Source organism: Doryrhamphus excisus, chromosome 2 (assembly GCF_030265055.1).
Source record: "Doryrhamphus excisus isolate RoL2022-K1 chromosome 2, RoL_Dexc_1.0, whole genome shotgun sequence".
NCBI classification, from domain to species: domain Eukaryota; kingdom Metazoa; phylum Chordata; class Actinopteri; order Syngnathiformes; family Syngnathidae; genus Doryrhamphus; species Doryrhamphus excisus.
The window spans coordinates 11,531,426-11,545,180 of NC_080467.1; the positions used below are offsets into that span (position 1 = coordinate 11,531,426).

General features: G+C 47.9%; 1 protein-coding gene across 2 annotated transcripts in view; it reads left to right on the plus strand.

Annotated features, from left to right (window-relative positions):
* adamts6 (ADAM metallopeptidase with thrombospondin type 1 motif, 6) overlaps positions 1-7,166 on the plus strand; it is a 38,759-nt gene extending 31,593 nt beyond the window's left edge. For both annotated transcript variants that reach the window (XM_058064948.1, XM_058064949.1), the window contains exons 21-25: positions 112-241; positions 1,601-1,805; positions 1,882-2,058; positions 3,602-3,758; positions 5,341-7,166. In XM_058064948.1, coding sequence (XP_057920931.1) covers positions 112-241; positions 1,601-1,805; positions 1,882-2,058; positions 3,602-3,758; positions 5,341-5,450 — 779 coding nt within the window. In that variant the 3' untranslated portion in view covers positions 5,451-7,166. The remainder of the gene's footprint in view (positions 1-111; positions 242-1,600; positions 1,806-1,881; positions 2,059-3,601; positions 3,759-5,340) is intronic.
* Positions 7,167-13,755: the final 6,589 nt, after the last annotated feature.

Here is a 13,755-nt window from a genome sequence, read left to right on the forward strand (position 1 = left end):
GAAGAGTAAATGAGCATGTCGATTAATCAGAGTCCAGACTGAGCAGTACCATCAGCAGTGTAGTGCATCAACTGTGACTTACTTATATGTATAATTGTATTGTGTCCTCAGGCTCCCAGAAGCAGGAAGTGGTGTGCAAGAGGCTCGATGACAACTCGCTAGTCCAAAACAGCTACTGTGACACTGAAGGCAAACCTCCTGAGAAGCAGCGAGACTGCAACGCCGAACCGTGCCCGCCAGAGTACGTAACGGCAATGTCGGCGTCGTGCTCGTTCCACACTTTTAGAACAAAAGTGAAAGGTTCCAACTCTCAGTGGTCCCAGTATGGCGAACACAACGCTTAATTCGTGTGTGTAGCTTTTATGCTAACCTGGTCTCCACACACTGTAACAGGACATTAGCATAGCTATGTGATGCTAAAGTGCTAACATTACACTCACTAGCTTAGTTAGCGTAACTTAAAAACCTCCCAGAAAAGATATCAGCTCCATTTGCTCACGAAAAAGGAAAATAATAAAGCAAAGTGATTTATTTCTTCATATGAAGACTATTTTCCGTGCTTGTCTCGTGCCAGCAATAAGCTGTGTGGAGCGACCACCTGTGTTTGATTCTCTTGGCGGCGTTTGGCGGCGGGGGGAGGCCTACACGTGTGCAGGTGCAAGGCGACATGGCGGCCAAATGCACACACACACACACACACACACACACGCTCTTCAATTAGGACACTTTATTCCTCATCTGGATTCACTCGCCGTGTCTTGTTTTCTTGCGCCGTCTGAGGAGCTCACACATAAACAAACACACAGATTGTTGGAGAAGCTTTTACAGGCACGGCCAGATGTTTGAACAGCTTGTTAACGCGTACGGGATGATGTCAGAACAAGCACGGGTCAGACACTGAAAGATGTTTTTTATTGCGAGCCTAGAACTATGAACCCTATCATGGTGCGTCACGCCAGCGCCGCTGAGGTCAAGCCAGGTTTCCCTAAGCGGGACGACTTCATGGCGGCTAGTTAATTAGTTCTTAACAACAGAACCCGCCTCAGCCAACATAGTGCCACCTAGTGACCAGTGTATAATACTACACATCATGTGTAGGAATTCCTTGTATTTGTCTGGAATGACTTGGAATGGGCTGTATCCACAAAGCCAGATGATTTATGAATGAAAAACCGTGCTAGCGTGAAGCGGTGAGAGGCGAACGCGACTGTATTTCAAAAGTTCCTCCAGTTGTTTTCCAGGTGAGAAAAGGTGTGATGTTTGGCGAAGCCGCCGCGTGCGGCGTAGTTCATCATCGCAGTCCAATGAACATCCTGACATGCATCCACCTAACCTGCTCAATTCTTCTCCCATGTCTCAAATGAAGACAAATCCAGTTTTTCTGATTGAAAAAAACCTCAGAAATGTAGGAAAGATGTTTTTATTGGACACCAGCGGAATTCCGACTCCAACTTTCCTTGTCCAACTGAAGCCGAGCATGTCAGCTTCCAAACTACACAAGCTGCAAATCCTCCCAAATCTGCTCCACGATCCTGGTGACTTTAGCTGACATGAAGCTGGTTCTTGCAACTCAAGTTGTCCCCCCCCCCCTCCTCCTCAGGTGGTTCATTGGAGACTGGACGGAGTGCGCTAAGACATGCGATGGCGGGATAAGAACGAGAACGGTGCTCTGCGTCCGGAAGCTCGGTCCCGCAGAGGAAGAGACGCTGGAAGACACCCACTGTCTGACCCACAGACCCGTAGAACAGGAGGCCTGCAACAACCAGTCCTGCCCACCCAAGTGGATCACGCTGGACTGGTCCGAGGTAAGCCAGCGTCGTCAGTCCTAGCCTAGGTCCTGGTTCCACCTCCAATTCTGACTCGCTTCCTGTTTGGTTTTAGTGCACGCCAAAATGCGGGCCGGGCTTCAAGCACCGCATCGCCTTGTGCAAAAGCAGCGACCTGACTAAAACCTTCCCGCCCGCCCACTGTCCGAGCCACAATAAGCCGCCGGTGCGAATCCGCTGCAGCTTGGGTCGCTGTCCTCCTCCACGTTGGATGGCGGGCGAATGGGGGCAGGTAAGATCCACCCTGGACGTTTCTGTGTGGGCTTCTATATTTGTCATCTTCTCCACCTTCTGCATCTCGGCTGATTGTGGGCTTGGAGGATTTTCTGTGTGTGCCTTGGATTGTGCTGCTGGCAGGCGGACGGGTCGGGCTGCGCTCGCTTACGTCTGAGTGCTCAACAGACACAACATACATAACCAGATATCTTTTCACATATCGTTCACATATCTCCCATGTGTTGCTGGATGCCTGATATCATTTACACCTGGATGACATACCAGCAGGCCTGGGATGTTCATGTGGGATTGCGAGTGTGTGTGTGTGTGTGTGTGTGTGTGTGCATGCAGGCCTGGAGAGTGTGATCAGTGGCAGTAATACCCCCCCCCCCTCCCCCAGCCCCCAGGCTGTTTGAAGTTTATCAGTAGATGAGAGCAGGCCTCTCTGACACTTCCAGGAAAGACGTTTAGAAGAAGACCAAGCAGCGGTAATTCTTAAACTCAAAGTGACCTTGACAGGCAAACCATGTCTTGTAGTGTTGATCATCATTTCTCCAACATCTCCAACAAGCACAAAAAGTGTTTGAATGATGATAATGTTGTTGCTTAGCTGATTTTTTTTATGCATGGAGTTTGGATTGGAGTGTGATCATGGACGTCCTGGCAGCCACCATAAAACAAGACGTGCGTTGGCTTTTACGTCTTCGGCTATCAGTACCAACGTCCTTACATTTGTCGCGGTGGTCGAGTGGTTAGTGCGCAGACCTCACAGCTAGGAGACCAGGGTTCAATTCCACCCTCGGCCATCTCTGTGTGGAGTTTGCATGTTCTCCCCGTGCATGCATGGGTTTTCTCCGGGTACTCCGGTTTCCTCCCACATTCCAAAAACATGCTAGGTTAATCGGCGACTCCAAATTGTCCATAGGTATGAATGTGAGTGTGAATGGTTGTTTGTCTGTATGTGCCCTGTGATTGGCTGGCCACCAGTCCGGGGTCTACCCCGCCTCTCGCCCGAAGACAGCTGGGATAGGCTCCCCGGGTCCCCCCGCGACTCTCGTGAGGATAAGCGGTAGAAAATGAATGAATGAATGAGTTCTCCTCCTATTTTGTGTGGAAGTGGTAACTTTTTGGCTTCTTATTTTGTCTTTCCCCACCCTTGGTCATCTCTGTGTGGAGTTTGCATGTTCTCCCCATGCATGCGTGGGTTTTCTCCGGGTACTCCGGTTTCCTCCCACATTCCAAAAACATGCTAGGTTAATTGGCCACTCCAAATTGTCCATAGGTATGAATGTGGGTGTGAATGGTTGTTTGTCTATATGTGCCCTGTGATTGGCTGGCCACCAGTCCAGGGTGTACCCCGCCTCTCGCCCGAAGACAGCTGGGATAGGCTCCAGCACCCCCCGTGACCCTCGTGAGGATAAGCGGTAAAATGATTATGAACATTAGCATTACCTGTGACGTAGCGATGCAGCATATCATGCAGCGTCTTGACTAAAGGTATGAAAACAGGAAGTCCACGGCGGAAGACTAAATGAGTGATCTGATCTTTGTGGTTGCAGTGCTCGGCGCAGTGTGGACTGGGACAGCAGATGAGGACGGTTCAGTGTCTGTCCTACACGGGGCAGCCTTCCAATGAGTGCGCCGAGACCCTCCGACCCGCCGCCATGCAGCAGTGCGAGAGCAAGTGCGACGCCACGCCCGTCTCCAACGGCGACGGTAAGAAACAAGCATGGAAGTCGGGTTTGCATGTTGTCGGCGCGTGATTGACAAGTCCTCCATGTGTTCACCCGTCCTATCCCCACCACCACCATCACTGTGGAGGCTCCGTATCCATTCGCCCATGATGGATGACCGTGCTCACGCACCCTGAGCTGAGCTAGCACGAAAAACGTGAGCGGCTCTAATGGGATTAGCCCGAGGCTAATTGTTGCTTTACGAACGGCAGTGAGGCAACGTCTCGTTTGATTTGGCCCGGCCTGGGCGGGGGCCAGAGCCTAATAAGGGAAGACACTCAGATCACGATAAGACATTTAGATGGCTGCCTCTGCGCCTTCCAGCCCGCATTGTGAGCTTTATGTGTGTGTGTGTGTGTGTGTGTGTGTGTGTGTGTGTGTGTGTGTGTGTGTGTGTGTGTGTGTGTGAGAGCCGTGGCAGCGAGCCCAGCGAGCAAAGCGGGCCAAGATCTTTTTTTTTCAGGCTTCACCTTGGCGTCCAAGTAGAGTTGCTGTGTTCCCCGAGGGAGGTATCACAATTACATGTGAGTCACAGCATCAGGCCATCATCCTCCAAAGTATTTTTAGCCTCCACTTTTCTCATCAACTCAGTGATGGAGTCCAGCAATGACATAGAAAGGATCCAGCACAAAAGCCAGCACACCCCCTCACTCACATGGCAGCGTTTCACCAGGGACCCCCCGCTCTCGACGTCCTTTGAAACAACTGAAAAACTGAAACCTATGAAAAGGAAATTACGTCAACTCAGTGAATCCCGTTCCAGACAGCCACCAATATGAAGATAAATAGACTTTATAGAAAATAATTCTGCTGCAAAAGAATTAAAAAAAAATCCTGGTGAGATGGCATTTGGCCCCATGGCAGGTTATGCAGCAGTTACACAAATGGTGAGTGAGTTAGTTTACACCAACGTTTGACTCCTCCAAGAGGGTTTGGAACACGGGGCTGCACATTAGGTGGGAAGATAAAGAGGGAATGATTGAGAAAAGGGCGGCACGGCAGGAGAGTGGTTAGCACGCAGTCCTCACAGCAAGGAGACCAGGGTTCAATCCCACCCTCGGCCATCTCTGTGTGGAGTTTGCATGTTCTCCCCGTGCATGCGTGGGTTTTCTCCGGGTACTCCGGTTTCTTCCCACATTCCAAAAAAAACATGCTAGGTTAATCGGCGACTCCAAATTGTCCATAGGTATGAATGTGAGTGTGAATGGTTGTTTGTCTATATGTGCCCTGTGATTGGCTGGCCACCAGTCCAGGGTGTTCCCCGCCTCTCGCCCGAAGACAGCTGGGATAGGCTCCCCGGGTCCCCCCGCGACCCTCGTGAGGATAATAGTAGAAAATGAATGAATGAATGAGTTCTCCTCCTATTTTGTGTGGAAGTGGTAACTTAGTTTACACCAACGTTTGACTCCTCGGTGACATGCGGGAGACAACATTCCATATGGAAACCAATTATGAAACTAGTATCCGCTGAATATGAATCAATTAGAGTAGTCTGCTTCCGGCTCGTATTTGACGTCCGTACAGAGTACTTTGGGAGTAAGTCCTGCTATCTTGTGTGCATGCAGAGTGCAAAGACGTCAACAAGGTGGCCTACTGCCCGTTGGTGCTCAAGTTCAAGTTCTGCAGTCGGGCCTACTTCCGTCAGATGTGCTGCAAGACCTGCCAGGGCCACTGAAGACCCACCTGGACGGGAGCGCCGACGGCGAGGTTCTTCGGAAAGGAAGCCAAACCACGGACACAAAACTCTTCACTTCTGTGAAGTGGAGCTCGGAGGAGGACGGGTTGGTGATGTTATTTTATTATAATAATAATTCCTGATATCCTTGGTAGTCCTTCTCCGACTTTCATCAAATCCAAAGTGCTGGACACTCAACCCCCCGCCCCCCGCCCCGCCCCCTGCAAGGACGGACACTGTGAGTGCTGTTGCCGGGAGGACTTTTGGCTTGGCTGCACTTTTTGTGTAAATACTTTTTTTGCCAAGAAGTTAAGACAGACATCTGTGTACTGTATATTTATTGTACTACATGTCACATAGTAGCCTACTGTCTTTCAATGTGAGTCTTATCCTATCGATATGATGTATGATTTATCATTTATCATCTTCATACACGCAATCACCTGCTTGTAGGAGGGAGGACGTTTAGGGTGCCTTTGATTGCTAACTCCGATCATTTCGAGCAACTTAGCAACAATTTTACCAGATTGTCCAAAAAAAAAACCATTGCGTTCACACTTGTCATGTTCGCTTACTTTGAAAGGAATGTGGTGTGTTTGCTCCGCTAGTACAACCCAAACAGATGCCGCTCTTGAAAAGTATATTTTACAAGCATTTGGTGGCTAATATCAAATGAAGCTAGGTATTTAACCTGGCGGATTCTGTTACAAAAGCTGCTAACTTACTCTATCAGTGCTTCTCAAATAGAGTGGCGAGCCACCCAGAAGACATGTAAGAAGCTGTCAGGTTATTCACACTGAGCAATAGTATTCTTAGTAGTATTCCAGAAGGCCCGCCCAATACCTGGTCTGGTCCGCCCCTGCACACGCACTGGGCTCCAAACACGAGAGGTGGGGGCACTGGACATCGAGCTAAAAGCCAGGGCTTTCGTTCTGGGATGCTAAAAAATCAGCAAGAAAGTACGCGCCAAGTATCTTTTTCACATTTTGTTCCGGATCAGAGTAGCAAAGCGCAAGTGTGAACGCAGACTAAAAAAAGAAGAGTCAGCAAAGTTTCAAAAATGATCTACGGAACCACTGGATTGGCCTGGATTAGCGGCAATTTACATATTCTTACACTTGACTCATGAAGGATGGACTTTTTTTGTTTAGTTCAGGATAGCGCCACCTAGTGGACATCATCACATGCTAATCTGCTAACAATGGTTACCCCCCAAAAAATCACCCTTTCCCATCCTGCTGGATCCAAGCCACGTGTAATAGAAAATAATAACATTAGCTGCTCATGTCGGTTGATACCTCACACTGGGATTGGTTTCAGTATCGTCTCAGCAGCAAAAAGGATGCTGACGCTGTAACGTGATCCCCACGACCCAGAAGCCATCACTGCTGGAAAGGGAATCATCCCATTTCTGTCTCTTTTTTTTTTTTTTTTTTGCTGCTGCTACTTTTTTTTTGTTTTCCCAAACCTTGAAGGAGGGCCGCCGTCAAGGAGGGGTGGGGGGGGGACAGCAGAGTCCTTGCTAGCGTAGCGTGTAGCCAAAGCGCATCATGCCATGAGATATTAATCATTCATATCCTCTCATTCTTCTGGAAATGATGATCATTTATTGCTGTCCGATGTGTTTCATCAGTTAGGAAAGTGAAAGAAATGCTGTGGTACACCCCGTGCCCCCCCCCCCCCCCCCATTTTTTAAAAAAGGTAGAGACAATAAAAAGGAGCAGCTTTTCAAGAGACCACCGTGTCACTCTTATCATTTTCTTTTTTAATTGTGGGTTTGTGCATTTTCGGTTTGCTTTGTCTCTGGTTCAGCAAGTTGTTAGCATATTAGCATTAGCACACAATTTAGCGTTATCGTGCAGCCATGTGCGGCGTGTTCGGCATCACAGAGCGGGAGGTGCGAGGCTGATGATAACACACTGTTGCTCTGTGTTGAATCAAAGCTGCTGCGCTCGTACATCGTTAGCGATGAAAGGCCCAGAGTGTTGTGGATGGTTTAGTGCTTGACCAAAGCGCAGGAGGGATGAGCCGCTCCAGATGGTGCGGCTGGACACAGAGCATGCGGGGGTCCCGATGTGGACAGGTCTGGAATGCCGGGCCCGGGATGGGAAGGTGACGGCGCCAAGCACCTGCTATCGGGGCCAGAGTCTCCCACAGCTGAGGTCCGCTGTGGACCAGATGAAAGCCTCAGAGTGCAATGGTCGATACAATAATGGCCGGCAGGAGGAAATATGTCAGCGATGTGAGGAGAAACTCCTAAGCTGGGGCTTGGACTTGCTTATCTGTGTTGCTGGCACAAATACTGCATTTGTGATTTTGAGAGTTTCAGGTCCAAAGTGGAGCAAACATGAGCATCTTGGTTTGGTGCTTGGCCTCTTTCCAACACACGTCTGAAAAGGCCCAAGATGGAGGTTTCTCAGAAGACTAAAGGCCCAAGATGGACGTCTCTCGGAAGACTTTAGGCCCGAGATGGACGTCTCTCGGAAGACTTTAGGCCCGAGATGGACGTGTCTCGGAAGACTTTAGGCCCGAGATGGACGTCTCTCGGAAGACTTTAGGCCCGAGATGGACGTCTCTCGGAAGACTTCACTGCAAAAACTGCAGATCTGACCAAGTGTAATAATCTTATATTTAGATTAGAAAATCTACTTGAACTTGTTTTAAGTATAAATTGATTATCTAGTGCTTTCTAAGGAAGATCATTTGACTTAATTCAAGTAAATGTCACTTGCCTTGTCTTGATAAGCATTTTTGTCTTTGTTAGAGTTATTTTTGACTAGATACAAGGCACGTCTGTAAACATCCACTAAAGTCTTATTTAAAGTACTAGTAACTCAAGAAAAAAACATCTAATTTCAAGCATCAGCTGTGGTTAACATTTCCCCAGCAGGTACATTCAGGCAAAAACAGACGCTTAAATTTTCATCTCTTTTAATTATTATCACACAGACTTTTATCTGGTCTCTTTAAGGAAGAGATGTCTATATACAATTTTTTTTTGTTTTTAATTTTTAAATATTGGCCAAAAAAACATAAAAAAATAAAATGTTCTTAAATTGTTCACATATGTTGACCTGCTACATCATAACGCCTCACCATGGACCTTTCCACGTGCCAATATTAGCAGTTGTGGCTAGCGGACCTTATCGCATCAGTTCACCAGAGAGCCAAGGTGGGGCAGCGACCAAGCAAGGTAAGGTAGAAATTCGATGTAGTTAAACATCAGCTAACCAAGAGAATTGCCAGTCAAATTAGAAAGGCATAGGGGATGTATGGAGGGGCGCTCCAAATATAACAAGTTGACAGAATAACTTAATGAACTGTTAGCTGATTTAACTTTGTTAAGCTAGCTCGCTAACTGCAAAACCCGTTTTGCTAGCTAGCTGCCTCGCTGATGGGGTGTGTACAACGACTGTAGCTAATTAGTCTCATGTAAATAAACTGTCTGTAGCTTATACCAGGTCAACTGACATTAATATCATGCGTTTTCCTTTGGTGTTCAGTAATTGTATCTGTTAAACCTAGCTAACATTAAGGACTGCCTCAAGTCGCATGGCGCGAAGGGGATTTGATATGATAAGGAAGGTTAACATTAGCCAGTTGGTTGTGAGTCTCAGCAATGGACAAAATAATTTCCGTCATATTTATGTTTGTTGTTATTTTAGTTGTTTGTTTGTTTGCTTTTTAATGACATGAACTCTTTTCCCGTTTACTGTAACTTGCAGATTGCTTTTTCATTGTGAGATGGAGACATTAGATGAGGCAACTGTGTCACTCTTACAAGGTAAATGTCATGTAAATTATAAAGACACCTACCCTCAGCACATATTTTTAGACACACCTAGACTGATGTTAATAATATTTTTTTTAATGTAGTATTATTGATTATCTTCATCATCCACCAAGACTTTAGAATACCAAAAAGTTTCTAAGATGTGGTGGTCACTAGAGGTTTTAAACACCACTAACACCTTTTCATGTATACATATGACCCTTACAGTCTTGTTTTTCACTTGTGCAACGGACAAGTGCTTTTTATATCCCTGCAGCGACAGTGTCGAGAATATTGTAGATTCACCCCGACTGCTGTTGCCACACTATCCAGCCAAACTTTAAGTTTGCTTGTCCAATAACAGCAAAAGCTTTTATTTTACTCTTATTTTACTAAAAATGCATATTGTTTCAGGGATATACACACTAAACACATAAACAAACATACGCTGTCGCTCACTGATACAGTTTTTCCATGATTACACTACCTTTTTTGCCTTTTATGTTGACTTTTCAGTTACACAATTGCACAATACTTAATGTCACAGTCAAATTGCCTAACAGCAAGAAAGACAATGCAGTTGATGTGTCCATATTGTTTTTCAGCAGGACATGCCATTGCTTTGTTCAAGGCACTTCCTTCAATGTTCCCTTCTCCAATGCCCCCACCCAAAAAGCTTGGACCAGCATGTGAGGCACTGTTCCATGTTCTTGAGGTGAGTTTGCATCAGTATCAGTATCAAACTGAAAATGAAGTTGATATGCGTGAAGTTTAATCTTGTTCTACTTTTTGTCTACTTTGTTGCTCTCAGCCATCTGAGGACCCCAATATGTTTCTCCAGAGACGGCCCATCACCAGTCCGGTCTTCCTGGTAGGATCTACTAACCTTCTCCTGACCACCTTACCTAAGGAAATGATTCATGAGGCTCCTCTGATCCTCATGGGGTGTTATTCCACCTTCCACCTCACCTACCCCAAATGTGGTGCCACTTTGTTAGCCGTCATCCAGAATGAGGTACTGAAGGACAGTATTCACGAGCGTGACCCCTCTGAAGACAATCTTTACCTTGGTCCTTGTCAATAAAAGCATGTTTTTTTTTCCTGAGAGCATTGTCTTGTTTCCTTATTTTAAGCATGTGGTCTTATTTAGCAACCTAAAAACAAGAATTTAATAAATCTTGTTTTAAGTCATTTGATGCTAAAAAATACCCTAGTTTTGAGTGATAATAAGCTTCTTTTGCATTAACCAAGCTTAACTAGATTGCTTGAAATGAGTCTTTGTGATCTTATTTCAAGATTGTATGTGCTATACTGACAGTCGGACAGAGTGACTTGTTTTAAGACATCTTAGCAAGTGAAATTCACTTACTGCACTGGCAGCCAAATTTGCTTGTTTTAAGCACAAGCATGCTTATATCTAGAATATTTAGCCTTAAAATTGACAGGGCATTTTTGCAGTGTTTAGGCCCGAGATGGACGTCTCTCGGAAGACTAAAGGCCCGAGATGGACGTCTCTCGGAAGACTTTAGGCCCGAGATGGACGTCTCTCGGAAGACTTTAGGCCCGAGATGGACGTCTCTCGGAAGACTTTAGGCCCGAGATGGACGTCTCTCGGAAGACTTTAGGCCCGAGATGGACGTCTCTCAAAAGACTAAAGGCCCGAGATGGACGTCTCTCGGAAGACTAAAGGCCCGAGATGGACTTTTCTCTCGGAAGACTAAAGGCCCGAGATGGACTTTTCTCTCGGAAGACTAAAGGCCCGAGATGGACTTTTCTCTCGGAAGACTAAAGGCCCGAGATGGACGTCTCTCGGAAGACTAAAGGCCCGAGATGGACGTCTCTCGGAAGACTAAAGGCCCGAGATGGACGTCTCTCGGAAGACTTTAGGCCCGAGATGGACGTCTCTCGGAAGACTTTAGGCCCGAGATGGACGTCTCTCGGAAGACTTTAGGCCCGAGATGGACGTCTCTCGGAAGACTAAAGGCCCGAGATGGACGTCTCTCAAAAGACTAAAGGCCCGAGATGGATGTCTCTCAGAAGACTAAAGGCCCGAGATGGACGTCTCTCAGAAGACTAAAGGCCCGAGATGGACTTTTCTCTCGGAAGACTAAAGGCCCGAGATGGACTTTTCTCTCGGAAGACTAAAGGCCCGAGATGGACTTTTCTCTCGGAAGACTAAAGGCCCGAGATGGACTTTTCTCTCGGAAGACTAAAGGCCCGAGATGGACGTCTCTCGGAAGACTAAAGGCCCGAGATGGACGTCTCTCGGAAGACTAAAGGCCCGAGATGGACGTCTCTCGGAAGACTAAAGGCCCGAGATGGACGTCTCTCGGAAGACTAAAGGCCCGAGATGGACGTCTCTCGGAAGACTAAAGGCCCGAGATGGACTTCTCTCGGAAGACTAAAGGCCCGAGATGGACGTCTCTCGGAAGACTTTAGGCCCGAGATGGACGTCTCTCAAAAGACTAAAGGCCCGAGATGGACGTCTCTGAAGACTAAAGGCCCGAGATGGACGTCTCTCGGAAGACTAAAGGCCCGAGATGGACGTCTCTCGGAAGACTTTAGGCCCGAGATGGACGTCTCTCAGAAGACTAAAGGCCCAAGATGGACGTTTCTCTCGGAAGACTAAAGGCCCGAGATGGACGTCTCTCGGAAGACTAAAGGCCCGAGATGGACGTCTCTCGGAAGACTAAAGGCCCGAGATGGACGTCTCTCGGAAGACTAAAGGCCCGAGATGGACGTCTCTCGGAAGACTAAAGGCCCGAGATGGACGTCTCTCGGAAGACTAAAGGCCCGAGATGGACGTCTCTCGGAAGACTAAAGGCCCGAGATGGACTTCTCTCGGAAGACTAAAGGCCCGAGATGGACTTCTCTCAGAAGACTAAAGGCCCGAGATGGACGTCTCTCGGAAGACTTTAGGCCCGAGATGGACGTCTCTCAAAAGACTAAAGGCCCGAGATGGACGTCTCTGAAGACTAAAGGCCCGAGATGGACGTCTCTCGGAAGACTAAAGGCCCGAGATGGACTTCTCTCAGAAGACTAAAGGCCCGAGATGGACGTCTCTCGGAAGACTTTAGGCCCGAGATGGACGTCTCTCAAAAGACTAAAGGCCCGAGATGGACGTCTCTCAGAAGACTAAAGGCCCAAGATGGACGTTTCTCTCGGAAGACTAAAGGCCCAAGATGGACGTTTCTCTCGGAAGACTAAAGGCCCAAGATGGACGTTTCTCTCGGAAGACTAACGGGCCAAGATGGACGTCTCTCGGAAGACTAAAGGCCCGAGATGGACGTCTCTCGGAAGACTAAAGGCCCAAGATGGAAGTTTCTCAGCTGAGCAGCGACTCTGGTGTCTCTTTCACCTTCTTCCCCCCAGCCAGGCAGGCAGGCAGGCAGGAGGTGTCCAATGATGACAACCAAACCAACCTTTTGACATCCAAGCAGTCACTTGACTGATTTCCACTCTGGAGGAAGGTGTTGATTGACAGCATTCCAGGGTCAGAGGGGGCCATCGTCGTGGTCTTCAGTGGACTTTTGAAAATAATTATCGGGAATAACCTGAGAAAATCCTTCACAAGAATTCCAAAACCCGGCGGGGTCCGTTTGGCTTCTTCATCCATCATAGACCATGAGTGTCGTCAACAGCAGGGGTCTGACCCCTACCCCCGTCCTTCATGAGGACAGGAACGCTCCATCTTCATCCATTCCTAGACAGCCTCGGCCTGCAGACACTTTCTCCCAAAAAAGGTGACAATATCAGATTCCTACTTTTTTTCCTGTCTTCCTGCTAGCAAACAACTTGACCTACTTCTCCAGCCGCTGACCCAATTTGCTCCAATTTGCTACAGTCGCTAGCGAGACTCAACGATTGTGACTTCCTTTCCTTCTGGTTCTGGTGTCTCCTACCAGGAAGTGGATTGTGTCGCACTTCCTGTGCATGAGCAACACTATCCTTGCCAAGTGTGAGCGCCGGCAACTCCCGTACGGCACAGACAAACATTGGGAAGCGGTGGAATCACCCCGCCCACTTGGAGCTGTAACAGAGGCGGGCCGACACCCGTGTACGATGACCCCCACACTCAGTTCCATCGTTAGCATGGCTAACGTCCCGACATTCGTATGGGCGACAGGTATGGGTTCTTAAAAAGCATCAAACTCCTCCATGACACATTTGGCGACTTGCGTCTGCTTAAGACCAGGTCCTGCCTCCAGGGCGCATGGTGGCACCTGTTTTCAATTAGCGGCGGCTAATGTAACATTAACTCTGCTTCCTGTTCCATATGAGCATTTAAGCAGAATCCCAGAAGTGTGGTTAAAACCAAGAAGAAAGAAAGCAACAGCATGCTTGCCAAAGGCAGCTCCTGGTCACACGCGGCGGCGGCGGCGGCGGCGGTGGTGGTGGCGGATCAATTACTCCAAAAGCAGCAAAGTCTTCGGTTTGACCTGACCTGGACGGTGCGAACGTGGAGGAAAATGGAGGAAAAGACAACAACGAGCACAACGAAGACCACAGCTAACACAGAAAACAATCATTAGG